The sequence below is a fragment of the Phyllostomus hastatus genome, unplaced genomic scaffold (genome assembly GCF_019186645.2).
Source record: "Phyllostomus hastatus isolate PE091 unplaced genomic scaffold, TTU_PhHast_1.1 phas_contig_549, whole genome shotgun sequence".
Taxonomy (NCBI): Eukaryota; Metazoa; Chordata; class Mammalia; order Chiroptera; family Phyllostomidae; genus Phyllostomus; species Phyllostomus hastatus.
Genome location: NW_025333907.1, coordinates 46566 through 66207, shown reverse-complemented (window position 1 = coordinate 66207; position 19642 = coordinate 46566). Strand labels below are relative to the sequence as shown.

General features: G+C 57.4%; 2 protein-coding genes across 5 annotated transcripts; one reads left to right on the top strand and one right to left on the bottom strand.

Moving 5' to 3' along the window:
• The first annotated feature begins 281 nt into the window (after positions 1-281).
• Positions 282-16248, top strand: CNOT3 (CCR4-NOT transcription complex subunit 3). Of its 4 annotated transcripts, none has more exons than XM_045847274.1 (18): positions 285-739; positions 5034-5108; positions 5199-5266; positions 5491-5565; positions 5710-5799; positions 5912-6040; positions 6138-6233; positions 8075-8297; positions 8390-8523; positions 8909-8965; positions 10280-10649; positions 10726-10849; positions 11650-11848; positions 13216-13315; positions 13409-13607; positions 13858-13990; positions 14579-14704; positions 15884-16248. In XM_045847274.1, exons 2-18 carry the CDS (start codon positions 5084-5086, stop codon positions 15980-15982), a joined length of 2247 nt encoding a protein of 748 aa, XP_045703230.1. In that variant the 5' UTR covers positions 285-739; positions 5034-5083; the 3' UTR covers positions 15983-16248. The 4 variants fall into 4 exon arrangements, with proteins under 4 accessions (XP_045703232.1, XP_045703230.1, XP_045703229.1 ...); XM_045847273.1 differs by having other exon boundaries at positions 5031-5108; XM_045847275.1 differs by having other exon boundaries at positions 290-739; positions 5031-5108; positions 8078-8297.
• Positions 16204-19385, bottom strand: LENG1 (leukocyte receptor cluster member 1). Its single transcript, XM_045847279.1, has 4 exons — positions 19205-19385; positions 18105-18284; positions 17185-17447; positions 16204-16500 (listed from the first exon to the last, which is right to left on the bottom strand). Exons 1-4 carry the CDS (start codon positions 19334-19336, stop codon positions 16287-16289), a joined length of 789 nt encoding a protein of 262 aa, XP_045703235.1. The 5' UTR covers positions 19337-19385; the 3' UTR covers positions 16204-16286.
• Between the last annotated feature and the right edge of the window lie 257 nt (positions 19386-19642).

The following is a 19642-nucleotide window of genomic DNA, read 5'->3' as shown; positions in this document are numbered from 1 at the left end:
TTTGCCTCCCTTCCTTCACTTTTCCTACCCACTTCCAGGACCAACCAATGGCTTCAGGATAGAATATTCCCTCCCAACCAATTAAAAATGGCTCTAAACTTGACGGACGATTTCCCTCCCTTGATTAGCCTAGCTCCACCTCCCTGCCAATTGGTTTAGGAGAAAGGGGCGGGTATATCCAATCAGCATGACACAGGATTATTGATTGACGCACAGGCCCTCGCGCTGGCGTGTTGTGCCTTGCGGCGGGAGGAGGAGGAGGAGCCGGGAACAAAACGTAAGCCAATCCTAGCAGCCTGAGCGGGAGGCCAATCGAACGCCGCGCCTTGGAGCTGTTGCCCAATCGTCAAGAGGGGGCCGGCCTCATCCTTGTCAAAGACCAGTAGAACGCGCCCAAAGGGCAAGAGCGACGTGCGGCAGGAGCAATGGTAGCGGTATATTCGGAGCTTGGGGGCGGGTCGGCGCCAGAGACGAGAAGAGAGGAGGGGAGTCCTCCTCCGCCGCCGCCATCTTGGACCGGGCCCGTCAGCTTCCGCGGAGCCATCGGCAGACGCCGCGGCCTCCCTTGAGCCCCGACCCCGTCGTCAGAACAACCCCGGGTCCACTTTCCCCCACCCCACTTCCGCTCCGTGCCGCTATCGCGATAGCGCCCGGGCCCGGGGCGCGAGAAAAAGGCGGCGGGTGCTCGCCTCCCCCGCCTATCGCGATACGCTCCTCAGCGGCGGCGCCAGCTCCTGTGGTGAGAGCGTCAGGCTCGACTGGGCCGGATCCCTTCCCTCCTCTTCCCGGTGCCGTCGACCGCCTTACCCGTTGCCCTGCCCCAGCGATACCGCCTCCTGTCGCGACACGGTCTTCCCCGCCCCCGCTGGGCGCTCCGGTTCCTGGCGCGACGCGGGCTCCGGGAAGGTTGGCCCCGGCCGTCCGCCGTCCCGGCCGTGCGCGCTCCCTTTTCCGCGCCCCTCGGCGTCGCCTGGAGTCCGCCCGCGACTCCGGCCCCGCGTGGCGTCCGCGTATGGCCCGCGGGTGTGAGATGTGAGCCCGAGTGTGAGGTGCCGCCCCTCCGCGTCGGCTCCTCGCCTTATGGATGCGGGCGCCCTGGGGCCCAGGTGGCGGCCCGATCTCTGAAGCCCTTCTGAGCGGAGTGCCGCCTTCACGTGGGTGAGGGGCTGCAAGCCCCCGAGGACAGGGACCCTTGTGCGCGGCGGGGTCACCGCTGCCGGGGCCTGGGCTCCCCGCTGCACGCGCCCAGCGCGAGTGCCACATCTCCGTAGAGGGAGATCGAGGACGCTGCTTCACCGGTTGCAGCCTCGTTAGAGGCTCGGCCGGTTTGTATTTTGTGCGACTCTCCCAGTGAAAAGCCCCGAAGCCCGAGGCTGGGGAGTCAGGATTGGCCTCAGCTCTTACCCTGTAGTCTGGGTGTCTGCCTCTGGCTTTGTGGCTGCATCCAGACCGTCTGCCTCCGGTGTGGGTTCCTCACACTGTCACTCCCACCTCGGGGCCGGTATGGTGTGGCTGTTTAGTTCCCTTTGGTCTCGGGTACTTGGTCCTGTTTTGGTGACACCTCCTAAGCTCCTGCTTTCTCCGTGTTGTTAACGACTTCCTGTTGTGGGCTGGGCGAGCGGGCGCCCCTTTTTCTAAATCTAGTACTTGCCTCTTAGTTCAAGGGCTGTCATCTTCCTCTACTGCTCTCACCGTGTAGGTTATCACTTCCCTGGATCTGAGGCCTCTTCCCCCCATTCACATCAGTCCTTGCATTGGGGCGTAGTCCTTACAGGAGGCAAGGATCCCCCTTCAGTACTCGTGTCAAGTGCCCCGCTGTGGACAATAAGCCTCCTGGCACTAGAGAGCCCTCGTGGTGTCAGTGGTGGGAGAGCCAGGGGTTCACACCCACCTTGCTGGAACCCCAGGAGAACAGCTCCCTGGGGCCCAGGTTCCCGTGCTGAGAGGTGCAGGCTTTGGGGGCTGGGGCTGTGCCTTTTCTTTGGGTCAAGGAACCTTTATGGAGCTACTTCCCCCAGGAGTAAGTCTTCTGCCTTCTTTGATGGTGGCCCCTCTGTCTCCACTGTGGAGTTAAGGACCCTCTGCCATGTGGGTGTCCAAGGCTTGGGCTTCTGCTCCTCTTGGGATGTCTCACTGGACACGGAGTCTCACCCCCTCTCCCAAGGCACAGGTTTCTTGCTGTGGGGGTGGAAAGTGCCCTGAGACTTGAGGGAGAAACCCCACTCTGTTGCCACTTTTCCTAGGACTGAGGCTTCCTCTGGTGTACCTTTTCTAAGGTGGGATCCCCAGGACCTAACACATCTACTGTACAGAGGCTCAGATCTTGTGTGGCGGTCGCAGCAGCCCCCCAGCATCACTTCCTAGGGGGCCAGAGCCCTCTCAGGATTAGCGACTGCTTGGTGTTGCTCCCCCAGGACTCAGCCTTCTGTTCCTCCTGTCCTCCTCAGCAGGCCTTTGTGTGACAGTGACCATCCCAGTGAAGTTTCGGGGGCTCTGTTTCATGGGTGCTGACTCCTGGGGTCTCATGCACTGTGCGCCCACTCACTCTCTGTGTAGGCTCCCTAGCTGTGGACATGTGCCTTCCTCTTGCACAAAGGAACTTTTTGGTTAAGCTTCCTGAGCCAAGGTTCCCTGCTTCCTCAGCACTGCTGGAGACCCCTTGCTGCCTGGGAGGGGCCTGCTGCTATGGAGGGTCTAGGTGGATCCCCCAGAGTAGTGGGGCTCTTCTGTGACAGCATCTTCATTTCCAGACTCAAGCTCAGCTTCCTTCCCCTCTGGTCCTTTGCTGGGGGATCTGAAGTAGGGGCTTTGTTTTGAAGGGGGGGGTTTTCCTTGGAGGGAGGTGTATTGCCTCCTCTGCAGCTGAGGCTGCTGCCCACTGTAGTGCCCAGTCTCTAGGGTGCAGGTACTCTGGGCCTGTGGTGCCTGCCCTCCTTTAGAGGAGCTGCCTCTCAGGTCACCTGGTGTCCTGTCCCGGTCTCAGCTGTGCCCCCTCACTTTGAGGCTCTGCCCCCTTCCTGGGCTAGGGCTCTTGTTCCCCTGGAACCTCACTTCCGACTCCTTCAGGAGTTCTTGCTGCTATAGTCTTCCCTCTCTCTGTGGGATCAACTCCTTCCCTGGGCCAGGCAGCCTAACCCCTCAGCATGGGAGCTTGGCGAGGGTATCCCCTCACCAAGGAGTGTAGTGCCCCCTGGGTTGGAGCCCCCGGCCCTGCTTTGGGCTCCTGGGGTGAAGGCAGGGAGCATACGCTTTTGTGTGCCACCCTGGCAGTAAGAGGCTTTTCAGCATCAGGTGTTAGAGCTCATCCCTGTGGTTCTGTTGGGGTCCAGGTTCTCATGTACTTTTTGCTTTGCGTCTCCTCTCTGCAGCTACCTCCTGGGTCCTTTCTCTGGCTACTTTGGCTTCTTGGAGCTGGGATTTTCCTTGGGTTGGGCTTTGGTCTCACCTTGGTATATCAGTTGGTCCTGGGCTAAGAGTATCTTCTCTTGCTTGGCCTGTTGCAGATTTACACTGTCTCATCTCTAGTGTGCCACCGCCACCTACCTCCATGCAGAGTGGGTTTCTGTGGAGGGACCTGCCCCATCTTTATGGGCCTCCTTCTGGGTCACAACCTACTCTGCTACACCATCCCACTTGTAGCTACGAGCTACATGGGACTTAAGTGTAACTGGTGAATATAGACATGAAAAGTCCCATCCTTCTGTTGTCCTAGCCACATTCTGGGGGGTTCAGTGTCACAGGCACAGAACATGCCAGTCATCACAGAAAGTTCTGTTGTACAGGACTATTTTTGAGATGTTCTTTCCCTGTGGGTGGGGATTTCCCTTGGGGGTGAGGCTCTCTGTCCTGGGCAGTGGGTTCTTCCTGCTCTTGGATACCCTGTCCTGGGCCCACAAAGTGGGCGCTCCCCCATCTCAGCCGTGCCATGCTTAGAGGCCCCCTTTCCGGGGGTGACCTGGCAGCACAGGAATCCTCTCGGAGTATCGCCCCCACCCCCCCAGAGTTCCTGATCTCTCCTGGTCTTGATGTTGAGCCCAAAGCTGTAGCTTCCCCTGTTCCCAGGCCGAAGCTCCTGGTGACTCCCTTTGGACCTCAATGCACTCTGGGTTGCAGTAGCTTCTCTTGGGGTGAAGTTGTCCCTCTCCAGATACTGGGTGCTGGCCCTGACGGTTTATGTTTCCCTGAGTCTACATTACTGAGGCTTTGATACGTAACTCCTTCGGGTATGCAGATAGCTCCCTCGAAGTGGAGGTCCGCTTTCACCCTTGTCTTCCTAAGAGTTCTTGCCGCCTAGCTTCTCTTTGGTTATGCCATCTGCCTCCAGGCCTCTGACCCTTCTTGGTATTGGCCTGTTTGGGTCTGGCATGTTACCTACTTTGGTTTTAGAATTTGCTCTGGTACAAACTTTTTTGTGTTCTAAGGCTCTCTTCTACATGGGACCCAGCCCTGTCAATGTGGGTGGGTTTAGGTCATCACAGTTATAGGCGTTTCCGCCTGTGCCACCTCCCCTCTGTCCCTTACAGCTCACACATACCTGGTATCAGGCCTTTTTCTGTGAGATGGCACCTGTTCTTTGTCCCTGACTTGGCTGAGAGTAACCTCTCCAGGTGTTCGGATCTAGCCACCTGGGTCCCTGACCCTTCGGTAGGAAGTGAGGTCTGCGGTCTTGTGCCTTCTTCCCTAGCATTCAGCTGTGTGCTGCATGGCTTTTTCCTGATCTGAGAAATCCTTTTATTGAGTATCATCTGGGAACAGGGTGCCCCTCTCTCTAGGAATTTTCCATTTCCTGAGTCAGACATATACAAAAAGTACATCTACTTCCTTGTTTCAATAAACTTTCAGAGTGGTGGTGTGGGCCGGACCCTGTGCTGGGCCATCAAGGCAGCATGGGGAACTGGGCCAGGTCCTTGTGATCAGCTAGTAGATGCATCTCTCTACTGTTCCATATACCCCCCTCTTCCCACCCTCATTTATGTCTCTGGTATTATACCAACCAGAGAGTAAATGTGCATCCTTTTTATCTCTCCCAGCAGGGTCCGTCTCCAAGAGAGTATGAAGAGAGTGCGTCTGTAGGGCAGGGAAGATGGCGGACAAGCGCAAACTCCAAGGTACAGCCTGTGGCCATGTTCTCTCAGGACTTGTCTTTGGGTGCCTGCTGCCCCAGCAGGTGCTCATTGCCTTCCTTTCTTCCTGGCCAGGTGAGATTGATCGCTGCCTCAAGAAGGTGTCCGAGGGCGTCGAGCAATTTGAAGATATTTGGCAGAAGGTACAGAGACTGGGCCCTAAAAATCTGGGTCTCCAGGGAGGAGAGCCCAGGAAGAGGTTCAGGGTCTCTGGGAGTAGACCAGGGAGAAGAAGTACTGAGGACCTCAGAGAAGCCACTCTGAGATGGATTGGGAAGGGGGTGTCCCCAGAGTCCCCAGCGCACAGACTGGCATGGGCACTAGGGCAGCCAGTCCCACACTGACGTGGATTCTCTCCACCCCTCAGCTCCACAATGCAGCCAACGCGAACCAGAAAGAAAAGTATGAGGCTGACCTAAAGAAGGAGATTAAGAAGCTTCAAGTGAGGGGGCTGGGGGCCTGGACACCTGTGTCCTGAGGGTGGCAGGAATGGGAAGTGTGGACTGTCGGGTCCCTGGGAGAGGAGGACTGGGGGCCTCAGTGCCCAGGACCTGGGGCAGTCTGACTGTCTTGCTCTTCCCTGCAGCGGCTGAGGGACCAGATCAAGACATGGGTAGCATCCAACGAGATCAAGGACAAGAGGCAGCTCATAGAGAACCGCAAGCTCATTGAGACGGTAGGAGCCCAGAGTCTGGCGCCTGAGAGGTGGGAAGGCTCCCAGGTCTCTGCACCAAGGGAAGGGGACAGGCGACGGGCTGGGGGCCTCCTGCCAACTGCACTCTCCACAGCAAATGGAACGGTTCAAAGTTGTGGAGCGAGAGACCAAAACCAAAGCCTACAGCAAGGAGGGCCTGGGCCTGGCGCAGAAGGTGGACCCCGCCCAGAAGGAGAAGGAGGAGGTTGGCCAGTGGCTCACGGTGAGCCGGGCAGAAAAGAGGAGGTGGCCTCGGGGCCCTGACACCCAGGCATCCAAGGGGATGCTGGCTGACCTACCTTTCCTTCCTTCTCCCTCAGAACACGATTGACACCCTAAACATGCAGGTGGACCAGTTTGAGAGCGAAGTGGAGTCCCTGTCGGTGCAGACACGCAAGAAGAAGGGTGACAAGGATGTGAGTGGGGCAGGCACCCACAGGGTGGGGGGTGGGCTAACTGGTGGGGTCGAGGCCAGAAGTGGGGTTAGGAGCTTAGCTGGCTAGGGCTGGTGCAGGAAGGAGGTGAGCAGTCTTGGGTCTAGTCTGGGTGTCCAGGTGAACCATGGGGCTGTCAAGGAGAGGAGTAATTCTGGGGAAGGTGCAGGGTTTTGCCTGGATCACAGAGTAGGTGTGAGACCTGACAGACACCCAGGGTGGGGACATCCAGCAACTGAAGATGTGGCCTCATAGCACCTAGGGGGTCCCCGGTCCTGAGGGGAGGACAGTGGGTACAGACAAGGCCAGACTTGGGGAAACCATTCATTGGGCCCAAGGAGAAGTGAGGTCTAGAATAAAGCCAAGTACTGGGGAATTAGATTCTAGAAACCCAGGACTGTAGGTCATGAATTCACAGGGATGCAAACTGTGGACTTACTGGCATGGGAAATGGAAGAACAGTGCTGGCTCCTCAGGAAGCCAGCGGGTGGAGAGATGGCTGGGAAGAGGGAGGTGTGCCAGACACAGGCGTCTGAGCCTGAGGGGTTTGGAAATTGGGCTTGGTGGGGAGACAGCGTCATGTGCTGAGCAATAGTATTCCAGTCAGGGACGGACTGTGGACGTGATGGTGGTCCCATGAGATTGTCCTGGGTTAAAAAGGTTTGCTTGTGACATTGAAAGGAAAGGCTGGACTTACCTATTATGTTGAATTTACTGCCTGAACCGGGACATGTGTCCCCATGCCTGTGTCTGTACACATGTGTACACTTGGATGTGAACACACACTCTTCCCTGTTCTCTTTCCTAGTAGTCCAGCCCTTCTCCCCCTTCATTGTTTCTCGTCTCTAGCTTTATCTCTTTTGGTCTGTTGATCTCTCCTCTTCCTTTGTCTCCCCTTCTCTTTCTTCCCTCCCGATGTGTACTCACCTCTATCCCCAGCCCTCCCGCTGCTCCTCCCATGTGTGCCCATGCATAGTTGATTTTTCGCATTGTGTTTTTCCTGTGCCTTTTCGGTTTAGGTGTGTTCAGATAACACAGATACTTATGTGGTGTTCTCAATGCCTATAGTATTCAGTGTGGCAACATGCTGTATAGGCTGGGAGCCCAGGAGCACTAGGCAGTACCAGACAGCCTGGATGTATGGCAGCCTAGACTGACCAGGTCTCTGTAAGATGTTCACACAACAGAACTACCTAATGATGCATTTCTTAAAATGTATCCTCATTGTTAGGTGACACATGGTTGTATAATAAGTAGGCCCATGCAGAGAGGGGGTTAGAACTGGAACTAACATGTCAAATTTAGATGTTAAACTGGGGCCTTGGGAAGAGCAGGTACCCGAAGGGCCTAGGAGCCAAGTTCAGAATCTGGGCTCCTTAGAGCTGTGCAGCTGGGGTGGGGAGCCATGGTGAAGACAAGGGTTATAAGGATTATAAACTGCAAGTTTCCTAGAGTGGAGGTCGCCATCATTACTGGCAGAGCCAGATGGGAGGTGCTGTTTCTGTGTCCCAAAAGGTGGTCAGAGCTGGCGGAGGCTCAGCAGAGGTGGGAGGTCTGGGCTGTCAGATGAGACACACACAGGGACCACAAGTTGTTGGGAGGCACAGGGATTTCCAGGTCCTTTTAAGGCTTGCAGGGGAGTCTGAGGGCAGCGGTGGGATCCCTGAGGGTTCAGGGCGGGCAGACTCCACACTTCCCTCACTAGGAGGGGCCCGAGTGGAGCCTCTGGCCTCCACAGGGGTCGGGGACTGAGGACGGGTTCTGTGGGGCAGGAGGGTCGGGCGGCGCCCTGCAGCCCCTGAGCCTGGCCCTGGGCTCGCCAGCAGAAGCAGGACCGGATTGAGGGCCTGAAGCGGCACATCGAGAAGCACCGCTACCATGTGCGCATGCTGGAGACCATTCTGCGCATGCTGGACAACGACTCCATCCTGGTGGATGCCATCCGCAAAATCAAGGACGACGTTGAGTACTATGTCGACTCCTCCCAGGACCCCGACTTCGAGGAGAACGAGTTTCTCTATGACGACCTGGACCTCGAGGACATTCGTGAGGCCTGGGGTGATCTGTGTGTGTGGGGTGGTTGGGGCCAGGCAGGAGCACATCCCAGCCAGCTCAGCACGCCCTGCCTTGCCCCACAGCACAGGCGCTGGTCGCCACCTCCCCCCCCAGCCACAGTCACATGGAGGATGAGATCTTCAACCAGTCAAGCAGCACGCCCACCTCCACCACCTCCAGCTCGCCTATCCCGCCGAGCCCAGCCAACTGCACCACGGTGAGGCTGGGCTCCCAGAAATGGCCTGCGGGAGGGTAATCGAGGAAGCAGGACCTCATCATCCAGGGCCTGGGCCTTAAGGGCTGTAGAGGGCTGATGGGGTGCACAGGGCCACATGTGCGTGCTGGGTGTGCAGGTGGGAGGCTGGGCTAAGGTTGGGGTTGGATGCTTGTGGGTGCTACTGTCTCCCAGAGACAAGAACCCTGGGGAGCAGGGTTTCGGTTCCCAGTGAGATTCCCCAGTGAGACTGAGGTCATAGGTACTTGAATACGCTGAGGCTGGATGGTCCATTACCTGGGTACAGACCCCTGGGAGGATCAGAGATTGGTGTTTGTCAGGACCCTGGAGGTCACACAGGTTGCTGAGTGTGCCTCTCCCACCTCAGGAAAACTCTGAAGATGACAAGAAGAGGGGACGCTCAACGGATAGCGAAGTTAGCCAGGTGGGTCCCATGGGCATGTCACTTGCTCATTTTTGGTTCCCAGAGGCGTCCTGAAGCCTGAGTACAGCCATGGTGCAGGGCTTCAGAGATGGGGGGTCAGAAGGTACTGCCACCCTAAGGGAGGCCTGAGGGGCAGGCAGATAAGTGCTGTGGTCTAAGGTGCCCCCTGCACCGGCCTAGGTAGTCAGAAGCTGTCCTGGGTGTTGGAGGATAACTTGTACTTGCCCAGCAGGGAGAGGTGAACATTTCCTGAGCGAGGTGCTGGCAGGTAGCATGGCCGGTCATGAGTGAAAGCCGGAGGTGTGATGAGTGCAGCCCCACCAGGTGCGTGGGGCTGGCAGTGAGCGCAGGGCCTAGGATGGTCAGCTGAAGGCCGGGACCCTGTGTGCCTGCTCTGAAAGGGCCCTGCCAGCCTGAGGCGCAGTGGGTCAACAGTCAAACAGGTTTCTTTTCTTTGGGAGGCTCTGGGCCTTGGCTGTGCTGTGATGGATCTCGTGAGTTTCCCAGAGCGGTAGCACGTCTCAGAATTTCTTTTCTCCCCTAGTGAGCCCCGTGAGTTGTTAGCACCTCCTAAGGACAGGAGCACACCCTACAAAATGATGCTCAAGGTGGTATCTTTAGGCAGGAGCAGAGCAGGTCTGAAGCCCCACTGTGGGCTGATGGGAGAGCTAGCCCCAGGGTTCCTGAGGCAGGTGGCGGGGAGCCTAGTGTGGGGCCTGGGTGAGCAGGCGAGGGGCCAAGAAGGAATCTGCCATGCATCCCGCATGGTGTGTGGTGAGCACGAGGTGGCCATGGGTGTTGGGAGGGCGGAATAAGGTGCCCAAGAGCAACTTTCTGACATTGTCCTGGCTGCCGGGGAGTTGTGGGCACATGACCGCCTGTTCTCTGGGCCCATTGCTCAGTAACACCCTACACAGTGCTTTACTGACCTTTCTGGCGACATTCAGAATTACTGTTGGGTTTTCACTTTTTTTCCTTCTCCTCTTGGACTCTCAGCTGGTTCCCTTTGATCTTGTACTGGGGCTATTAGGCTATTTAGGTATTTCCCACTACACTCCTGTCACCACCAGAGGGGTTCTCCTACTGCCACGCCAGCTGTGTGTCAGATCCCTGTGGCTGGGGGACACTATGGGGAGATGTGTGGGCAGGACATGGAACGCTGGTTTGGGCTGGAAATGCCTGAGTGTTTTAAGCTTGAAGGTGGCAGTTGAAGCCATGAGGGGAGGTTACCTGGGTTCCTGGGAAGGGTATGTGGAAGGCTCGGCAGACCAGCAAGCCCCCAGGACCTGACCCTTTTCTTTCTCCCACCTGCAGTCTCCTGCCAAAAATGGCTCCAAGCCCATCCACAGCAGCCAGCACCCTCAGTCCCCAGCTGTGCTATCCAGCTACCCATCCGGCCCCTCGTCTGCCGCCTCTGCCCTGAGCACCGCCCCTGGCAACAATGGGGCCCCCACCCCGGCAGCACCCTCGAGTGCCCTGGGCCCCAAGGCAAGCCCCGCTCCCAGCCACACCTCTGGCACTCCTGCCCCCTACGCACAGGCTGTGGCCCCACCGGCTTCCAGTGGGCCCAGTGCTGTCCAGCCTCGGCCCCCCAGCGTGCAGCCTGGTGGGGGAGCCAGTGGAGGCAGCAGCAGCAGTAACAGCAGTGGAGGTGCAGGCACTGGCAAGCAGAATGGTGCCACCAGTAAGTGGGGCTCATGGGGGCAGGGGTCCTGTGGTCACTGTTTGGGGTCCCTTTTCATCCCCTTTTCTTTCCCCAGGTTACAGCTCAGTTGTGGCAGACAGCCCAGCAGAGGTGGCTCTCAGCAGCAGTGGGGCCAGCAACACCAGCAGCCAGGGTCTGGGTCCCTCATCTGGCTCCCACAACCCACCCCCCAGTACCTCGTGAGTGTCCAGCCTCTGGTAGGGTTGGGGATAGGCAATGTCTGGCACAAACAGGCACGGGGCACCCCCACTGTTGCCAGTTGTGCGGACACAGGCCCTGCCCTTGCCCGTTGGGACTCCCCCACAAGCTGTGTCCCCCAGCTTTGCCCTTTGAAATGTTCTGAACCATTCCACATCTGATGGGCAATGTTCTCAAACCCCACATGCCCCTTGGGCAGTCTGATTTCCATTTTCCCAGAGGAGCTCTCACTTGGCCCCACCCCCATTTTGTTCCCTACACCAGGGCCACCTGACTCCATGAGGGGTTTTGTGTCAGTTTTTCAAAGTGAAAGACCCCAGAGTCCTCCTCCCCACCCCTAACCACCCTCCAGATCTCAGGTCAGGCCATTCCACTGAGTCCCTGATGCCTGGAACAACACCCCACAAGAGAGCTTACACTCCTAGTCGGGACCTAAGGAAGGCCTGCTCCCAGGCTCCTTGGCCCTGAGTCCTGGGTGGGCTTCCCAGGTGGGCATCTGCCTGAGGCATCCTGCTTCGTGGTTGGAACACCCGTTCCAGAAGGCCAGTCTGTTTTCCAGTGAATTCCAGCCACGTGGTCTTGGAGCGTGCTGAGTCCTCATTACCACCTTGCAGCTCTTTTACCCAAAGAGCCCTCCCCGCCCACCTGTGTCCCTCAGCCTGCTCCTTGTGGGTCCTGTCTGCTAGCCTTACCCCTATTTTGACTCCCCCTTGTCACCCTCCCTGTCCATCTCCCTGTTGGAGACACTTCTCTGAGCCCCTTCACTCTGTCCCCTCTACAGGAAAGAACCCAGCGCAGCTGCCCCAGCAGGCACTGGGGGTGTGACCCCAGGCTCAGGGAACAACGCTGGGGGACCCAGCCTCCTGGTGCCACTTCCTGTGAACCCTCCCAGCTCCCCGACACCCAGCTTCAGTGATGCCAAGGCAGCTGGCACCCTGCTCAACGGACCCCCGCAGTTCAGCACCGCTCCAGAGATCAAGGTGTGTACAGAGCCTGTGTGTTCTGCCGCTGCCAGCTTTGCCATAGACCTTCACTGCCTGTCCCCCCTCTACCTTCTGCACTCTGTCACTGCTTTCTCTCCAATTTTTCCCTGCCTCGAGGCTTACTGCTCTCCTGTTCCCTTGAGAAAATCATCTAAGTTGAGAAAACGCTTGTCAACATCTGCTCTGGTTTGTGCTAAGTGAATGCACCCAGTTTCTGCCTTCTGTGCACAGAGCAGAGCTGGCCAGACAGGGACTGTCCCGACAGGGCTGAGGGTGCTGTGGGCCCACTTGGTGCATCTGACTAAACCTGTGGAGATAGCTATGCAAGGCCTCTTGGGGGGGCATGTCTCAGCTGAACCACGACGGGGCTGGTGGGGTCGCAGTGGCAAGAAAGGCTGATGGAGGAAGACGTAGGTGTCTCTCTGCTGCAGCTCTAGGTGGGCTGACGTTGGAGGGTCTTCAGAAGGGTGGATGGGGTTCAGCACAGAGGATGAAAGGGCATCCACTCTGCAGGAGGGGCTGCTGGGCCAGAGAGTGGGGTGTTGCCATAGAGGGCAGGGGTCCTGAACGCCAGGGTCTGAAATGGCATCAGCCAGATGTGGAGTTGACTTCCTAGTCCCTGCAAGATAAACCCGCTTCCACCGGGGCAGCCTGAGTCCCTGACTGTCTGGGTCCAAGCCCACATGGCCCTCTGTTCCTCCCTTCACGGGGAACATGGCAGCCGTCATTGCTGGGAAGGCTAAGTGGTCCTCACAGAGCTCTGGGAAGCCTCTGGCCCAGAATAAGCACTCACCTCTGAGAGGAACAAAGGACAGGAAGTGCATGTGGGTTCACGTTCCTGGAGCAAGGTCAGCAGCTGTGAGGTTCCCAAAAGGAAAGGACTGAGGGGTAGGAGCCCAAGGAAGGTTCCAGTGAAGAAAGGACAAACGTACCTGGTGGAGAGGTCCCTGTGGGCCCAGGGAGAACAGGATGGAGGGAGGGTACTGTGAAGGTCTAGGCCAGTGAGGACAAGCCAGCCTGTGGGGTATGGTGGGATGGAGGTCCTTCTGAGGGAGGTGCAGGACGGAGGAGCGTGCTGCAAGTGGTGACAGGAGTAGTGTGGCAAGTGCACACACCACTGGTGATTTGTTCTCTGCAGTGCGTCATCCTGTGTAGTGTCTGTGATATCAATGTGGGGACTTGGTGCCCTGCTGGTGGGTACTTCCGTGTCCACTTTACCCCAGTTAGGGGTCCATGGTGAGCAGTGTGTCACACTAACAGCCTTGGCTTTGCTGTCCTCTGTCAGAGCAGAAGGTGCCGGGGCCTCTGAGTACCTGCACTAGCCCTCTGCCCTGGGGCCTAAAGCACCTGTTCCCCCCCGCCAGGCCCCTGAGCCCCTGAGCTCCCTGAAGTCCATGGCAGAGCGGGCAGCTCTCAGCTCCGCCATCGAGGACCCTGTGCCGACACTGCACCTGACTGAGCGAGGTGAGGGTCCGGGCACAGTGGGGGCAGCCCAGCAAGGAAGAAGGGCGCCCCACCCAGCCTCACCCAACGGCCCGGCCCTGCCTGTCCCCACAGACATCATCCTGAGCAGCACAGCAGCACCTCCGGCCTCGGCCCAGCCACCCCTACAGCTGTCAGAGGTGAACATACCGCTGTCCCTGGGGGTGTGTCCCTTGGGGCCTGTGCCCCTCACCAAGGAGCAGCTCTACCAGCAGGCAATGGAGGAGGCTGCCTGGCACCACATGCCCCACCCCTCTGACTCAGAGCGGATCAGGTGAGGGGCCCTGGGGATCTGGTTCCCCAGTCCTGAGCCTAGATAAAGCTTGCTGGACACCTAACTTGGGGCTCCCCACAGTAGGTGGGGGCTGAGGAGTTTAATGCTGGGGTGATCAGGTGACCATGGTGTTCCTGTTGATTCATGAGGGCAGCAGCGTCACTGAGGTCAGATGAGGGGGTGGCCTTCTGACACCTTCGAGATGGCGGGGGCAGTAGGCACTGGCACTAATGCGTCCTACCTCCCACAGACAGTACCTCCCCCGGAACCCCTGCCCGACGCCCCCCTACCACCACCAGATGCCACCCCCGCACTCGGACACCGTGGAGTTCTACCAGCGCCTGTCCACCGAGACGCTCTTCTTCATCTTCTACTATCTGGAGGTACAGCAGGGCCCCCGGGGCAGCCTCGGGCCCCCCGGCTTCGCCGCCACCGCCGCCGTCCCCCCTCGGGCTGGAGGGGTGAGGTGGGTGCCCCACTGCGGCCACCGGGACCGCACCCCTCCCCATTCCCCAGTCCCGGGCCCTGCAAACCGAACCAGTCCCTGTCCCCAGTTCAACACGAGAGAAAGGCTGAGGGCTAGGTTGTCCCACTTGCAGTACCCGTCCCCAGTTTAGCTGTCCCTGCCAGCTGCTCACTAGTGGCGTGCGCAACCTCTGTGTCACCCCAGGGCAACATGAACTTCTGTCTTCATTCCACCCTGGGGAGCTTTGTAAGCTGCCTCCTTTGAGCATTCCTCATGCATTAGTTTCTCTTCCTTCTCAAAGCTTCTCTGGAAGCACTTCCCACCTGTCTCATTTCCTTCTGACCAGCACTGGTACGTTCTCTGCCCCTGCCCAGCTCCAGTCGGAGAGTCCTGCCCATCCTGTCTGTGGTGGGGCCTGGGGCCAGCCCTGATGCCCTGCCCGTCCCCCTCACTCCTGCCAGTGTGAGGGGCCCCCTGATCCCCTGCTCCGTCTTTCCTCTCCCAGGGCACTAAGGCACAGTACCTGGCAGCTAAGGCCCTGAAGAAGCAGTCGTGGCGATTCCACACCAAGTACATGATGTGGTTCCAGAGGCATGAGGAACCCAAGACCATCACTGACGAGTTTGAGCAGGTGAGGCCCCACCCTGGGCCCCTCACACCCCTCTTGGCCCCCTTCCCTTCACTACCACCTTCAGCCAGCTCAGCCTGGGTTCTGTTCTGTCATTCTTCAGTAGGCCAACTCCTAGTCGTCCTGTAGGCCCTACCCTAAACGCCCCTTCCTTGGGGGCGCCTCTGCTGGCACAGTGGGGTGTGGGGTGTCTCCCACCAAAGACCATACTGTACAGAGGCCTTGGTGGCCTCCTTACCCCATGTCCCCAGCACTCAGCAAATATGAATGAGTAAGGTGTTTCTTTTTAAAATGTTCTCTAGTTCCAATTAACTGACTGGAATTTCTTGAAAAACACTCTGAAGCGGGGATACCACCTAGGCCTGAACCCCACTGTAGCTAGGTGACCTTGGCAAGTCACTTGACCCTGTTGCCTTTTCTGTATCTGTAAAAATGGGGTGACAGGACCCACCTGAATGCAGTTGTGAGGATTAAATGAGTTAACCACATGTGTGTACCTGATGGTGCCTATAGCAGTGGCACAGGTGTGTTGTATTTGTTTGCGTGCTTATATTTGGCTCCAGTGCTTTTTCCACCAAACACTTACGTGATACAAGTACTGAACAAGGTCCTTGTCCTCGGAGAACTCAGTCCCCTCCCCTCAGTTCTTACAGGTTTGAAGCATTTCAGCCGTTCAGAACCCAGCCCCATTCCTACTGTGCCTTTTCTGACACTAGACTTCCTGTCCGCCCTTCCTGGTTGGGTCCAAAGTAATCAGCCAAGTTAGTGTATTTCCAGGCATTAGTCCTTCAGAAAGTCCCACATCACCCCTGTTGCCTGTAAACTGTCTGTCGCTTAGATGGCCTGTTGCATCTCTAGGCAGGGCACTGGCCTCAAGGGGTTTGCGAAGTGATGCAGTGCTAGGACACGCATCACCTGCTCAAAGCTACAGCTGTCCTAAGAAGCAAGAGACTTAACAAACGTGCCTGGGCCAAAGCCCAGCTCTGGCATGTGACTGCTGCACCTCCCTCTGTGTTCTCTAAAGCGGGAGATCTTTCGTATCTCAGAAGAGTGTGACCAGGGCGGAGTGAGACAGGGCCTGGTGCTTGGCACATCCATGGCCCTAAGAACAGTTTCCTTTGTCGGTTTGGCCCACCTCCCTGACTACCTTGTCCACTCATTGACCGCCTTCTTCCTGGCCAGGGCACCTACATCTACTTTGACTACGAGAAGTGGGGCCAGCGGAAGAAGGAAGGCTTCACCTTTGAGTACCGATACCTGGAGGACCGGGACCTCCAGTGACACCAGCCCCTCCCTCCATTCTCCCTCTCCCCTCCGCATGCTGATGCCCTGCCCAGGTGAGGGCCCTGCCCTGGAAGATGGGGGGGCCCCAGGCTATGGGGCATCCCCCTCCCCCAGGAAGCAAGAAGGGGACCTGGAGGTTCTCTTCCTCTCAGCCCTGGCCTGGGGGTGAGGGCTGCCCCCTCCTCCCCTCCCCAGTGAGGGACATTTTTTGGTAAACCTATTTTCATTTTGGAAAATATTTATGAATAAATAGTTTTATATGACGGCTGGTGGCAGCAGCCTCTCCTGTACCCCTCAGGAGTCAATGGGCCAGAGGGGGATCCTGCCAGTGGGGTCGCCGGGCCAGCTGGGGATTGAACTGGGAGTTGTACCGCCTCCGCCGATCATCTGCCTCTTCTGGTTGCTCCTCCTGGGGTGCCCCGCCTCGGACCCGGGCCAGCAGAGCCTCTGCCCGTGCCCTCTCGGCCACTTCCCGTCGGAGACGTTCAGCTCGAAGCTGGTCTAGGGACAGGGATCTGGGGGAAGAAGAGTCAGGTTAGAAAGCTGATAGCCCTGAGAGGCCCCAGCCTCCAAGAGGGAGCTGCCACCTGTACCCCCTGCCTGCATCTGACATGCTCCTGGGCTTGGCACATGAAGCCCCTGGGACCAGGGAGTAGGCCTCCCCTTCTGTGGGGCTCTGTTCTCTCATTCTAACAATCGGGTGCCTCTTCAGATCAAGAAAGCCTGCGGTTAATCAGCTTTGTGATGCTGAGCACATGCTGGGTCTCTTTGGGCCTTTCCCCTTCTGTAGGAGGCTGGTTAGTACTCCCTGTCTTTTGTGTTCCAGGGTCTGTCATCCTGGTGACACAGGTCTGTTTTTGCTCTAACCCCATGGTTCTTTTAAAACTCAAGGACCTCCAGCTTTTGTGCCCATAGGTTTTATGTTAACATTCAGCATATTAGAAATGAAAACAAATCTTAAAAACACATATATGTCCCACTAACCATCAGAGCAGTGGCACCATCCCACATCAGCAGCCTCTGGGAACCTCAACCTCACCCTTGAGAATAGAGTGGAAAGCTAAATGGTGTTGCTATGGAAACAAACTTGACCTTGCTGAACACCCCCCTCCTTGAGATGTGTCAGACTCCCAGGGTTGCTGAGAACCATGTTTCTGCCCAGCCACCCCCATTAGCACCCATGTAGGCTTCCTTCTTACTCTTTGGGCCGCTGTTTCTCTGACCCCTGCTTTTCCTTTTTGTTGTGACCAGTGTGGTCACCACTGTGTCTCCTCTTCTTCCCCAAATGCTTCTGCATCTCCAGCAGAGGGTCCAGGCGGTTCTTGACCTTCACATCTGGTCCTGGGCCAGGTGGGGGTGTCCCTCGCCTGGGAGGCAGCTGGTACCAAGGGGGCTGAGTCTGGGCTTCCGCTGCACTCTGGCCCAGGTACGTGAGGATACCCAGTGCTTTCTCCTGCCTCTCCTGAGGGGAAATACAGGAAATCCAGAAGCTTGTCAAGTATGTCTCCCCTCAGGGAGCCCTGGATGTGACAGGGGGGACACCCATGGCTGAGAAAGCAGAACCACTCAGCCATTAAGTGTTGAAGACCTGGCGTGAGCCAACTCCGCCAGCCACTGGGGGCATGGGGGAGCAACATAGGTGGGGCTCCTGCACGAGGGGTGCAATGGTAGGCTGTGACAGAAAGCACAGGGAAGGGAGGATGGGGTGGAACTGCTTTAAGGTTCAAAAGTGGGCATCTTTGGGAACAAAGAAAAGCCTGGAACAAGCAAGACTGAAGTGATGGGGTGGGGGGGCAAGTTCATCCCTGAGGGCTGGTGAGTGACAGGATCTGATTTACATTTTACAAAACTTCAATCCCCAAATCCTTTCCCTCGAGTCCTGACATCAGGTTGAAGACCTGAGGGGTCTACCTGCAGCCTGAGAACTGGGAAGCTCCAGCTTCCTCTTCCAAGCCCCTGTGGGCCTGGATGGCTATAACCAGCACTTCGTGAGCACTGTTTGGTTCTGTTCTCAGTCTCTTAGATCACTTAATCCCCATCTGTTCCCTATGCTCTTGCTAGTCGCACTGAGGACAGAGTGTCTCCATCTGTGACTGATGAAGTAGAGAGGCCAGCTTACTTTCTCCTGCCGTTTTTCCTCTTCGTACTCTTTGTTGCTTCTGGTCACCCCTTTCCCTTCCTCCAGTTGCTCCCGAAACAAGTCCACGGGGCCAGAACTTGGGGCTCCTGGGTCTGCTACTTCAAGCTCAGGTAGCGAGTTCTGATGCCTGGCTTTACTCCGTAGGAATTCTGTGCGGGCCTGGTGGGGGTTGGGGAGCAGGTAGAGTTATAGGCAGAACATTCAGAACCTACATGTGATCCGAGGAACCATGAGTCTGGTGCTGGCCACAGAGAATCACAGTCCACGGTGCTGGGGGCCCAGAAGAGGCACCTGCTCCATCCTGGGGGAGAGGGCGGGAGAATGGGGCACTGCCTGGGTGTGTAAAATGCCTCTGGGACAGCACACCAGGGGGGTTCCCCAGTCTGTTACATAATTAAGACAACTATGAATATGAAGGCAGCCAAAACCTGTATTATGACGGGAGATCTGACTTCCAGGCAGGGCTCCAAGTCAGTATCCCAGTCGATTTTCATTCTCTGCTGAAACGTGAATTTAAAAAGCCCAGACTAATTCCGAGCCAGTGCTGAGGACCAGATTAGCTAAAGGACTGACAGGTGCAAACCAGGTGAAGGAGCCATAAACAGCCTCAGGTATTTGTGTGGAAGGGACAGTGCAAAGGGTTCACTCCACGGAGTGGCAGTGGCTTGTCCCTTTCCGCTGTGGCGTATTCTCTGAAGCCACCTCTCCTCTGCACCATGCGACTGACTGACAGCGCCCCTCTAACTGCGAACGGTGCTGGAGGGATGTCCCAAGTCAAGCGTTCTGTGCAGGGCGAGCATCCAGCAGGCGCTCAATAAATACACTGTGCAAACAAACTAAAACGTGGTCCAAGTTTCGTTAAACTACCCAGGGATTCCCTTATTCATAAGCTCCTACTCTGTGCCAGGCACCGCTCTGGCCTTGCAAAGAACAGTAGCGAGAAAAAAGACTGGGAGGAGACCCCCATCCAGTTCCCTAGGCGCCCGGCTCAGCTCACCGGCGCGTCCCCACTTCCGGTCCCTCCCCGAGCGCCTGCGCGCTAGGCCCAGGAGCCCCGCCCGGCGGCTCTTGGTGTGTACCTCTTGCTGAGCGAGCAGTACCCTCCGCTCACGCTCTTTCTCTTCCTCCCGGGCCTGAGCCTCGTCACGCCGCACACGGGCGACATTATCCTTGTTCCGGACGTGCCAGCTCTTCTTGGGTAAGATGTTCATGGCGCCGCTGTTGTCCACAGACTGGCAGACCCGCCTTCTAGCACTTCCGATGGGCAAGAGGATGCCCCTCCTCGTTACTCCTATCTCAGCCACGGATTGGTCCTGGGTTAATTGACACACCCCCACCTCCCAACACCACGAATCAGCGTGGCGTCGCCTAGCGACCGCATCCTCGTTCTGAACCAATCACAAGTGCACTCACTTCCGACGCTTATTCGACGCGGCCTCTAATTGGCTAGCACGCAGGCCCTCTCAAGACCAATATATTTGATTGACTTGTGTCCCGCTGATGCCCGCTAGTTTCAA

What these genes read in the sequence shown, in the direction of transcription:
- CNOT3 (XM_045847274.1), top strand. Translation starts at nt 5,084, where the DNA reads ATGGCGGACAAGCGCAAACTCCAAG. An exon ending in CGGATAGCGAAGTTAGCCAG is followed by an intron (nt 8,966 to 10,279) that starts GTGGGTCCCATG and finishes TCCCACCTGCAG; the next exon opens with TCTCCTGCCAAAAATGGCTC. An exon ending in ACTGCACCTGACTGAGCGAG is followed by an intron (nt 13,316 to 13,408) that starts GTGAGGGTCCGG and finishes CTGTCCCCACAG; the next exon opens with ACATCATCCTGAGCAGCACA.
- LENG1 (XM_045847279.1), bottom strand. Translation starts at nt 19,336, where the DNA reads ATGAACATCTTACCCAAGAAGAGCTGGCACGTCCGGAACAAGGATAAT. An exon ending in TACTGCTCGCTCAGCAAGAG is followed by an intron (nt 18,285 to 19,204) that starts GTACACACCAAG and finishes AACCCCCACCAG; the next exon opens with GCCCGCACAGAATTCCTACG. An exon ending in AGGAAAAACGGCAGGAGAAA is followed by an intron (nt 17,448 to 18,104) that starts GTAAGCTGGCCT and finishes ATTTCCCCTCAG; the next exon opens with GAGAGGCAGGAGAAAGCACT.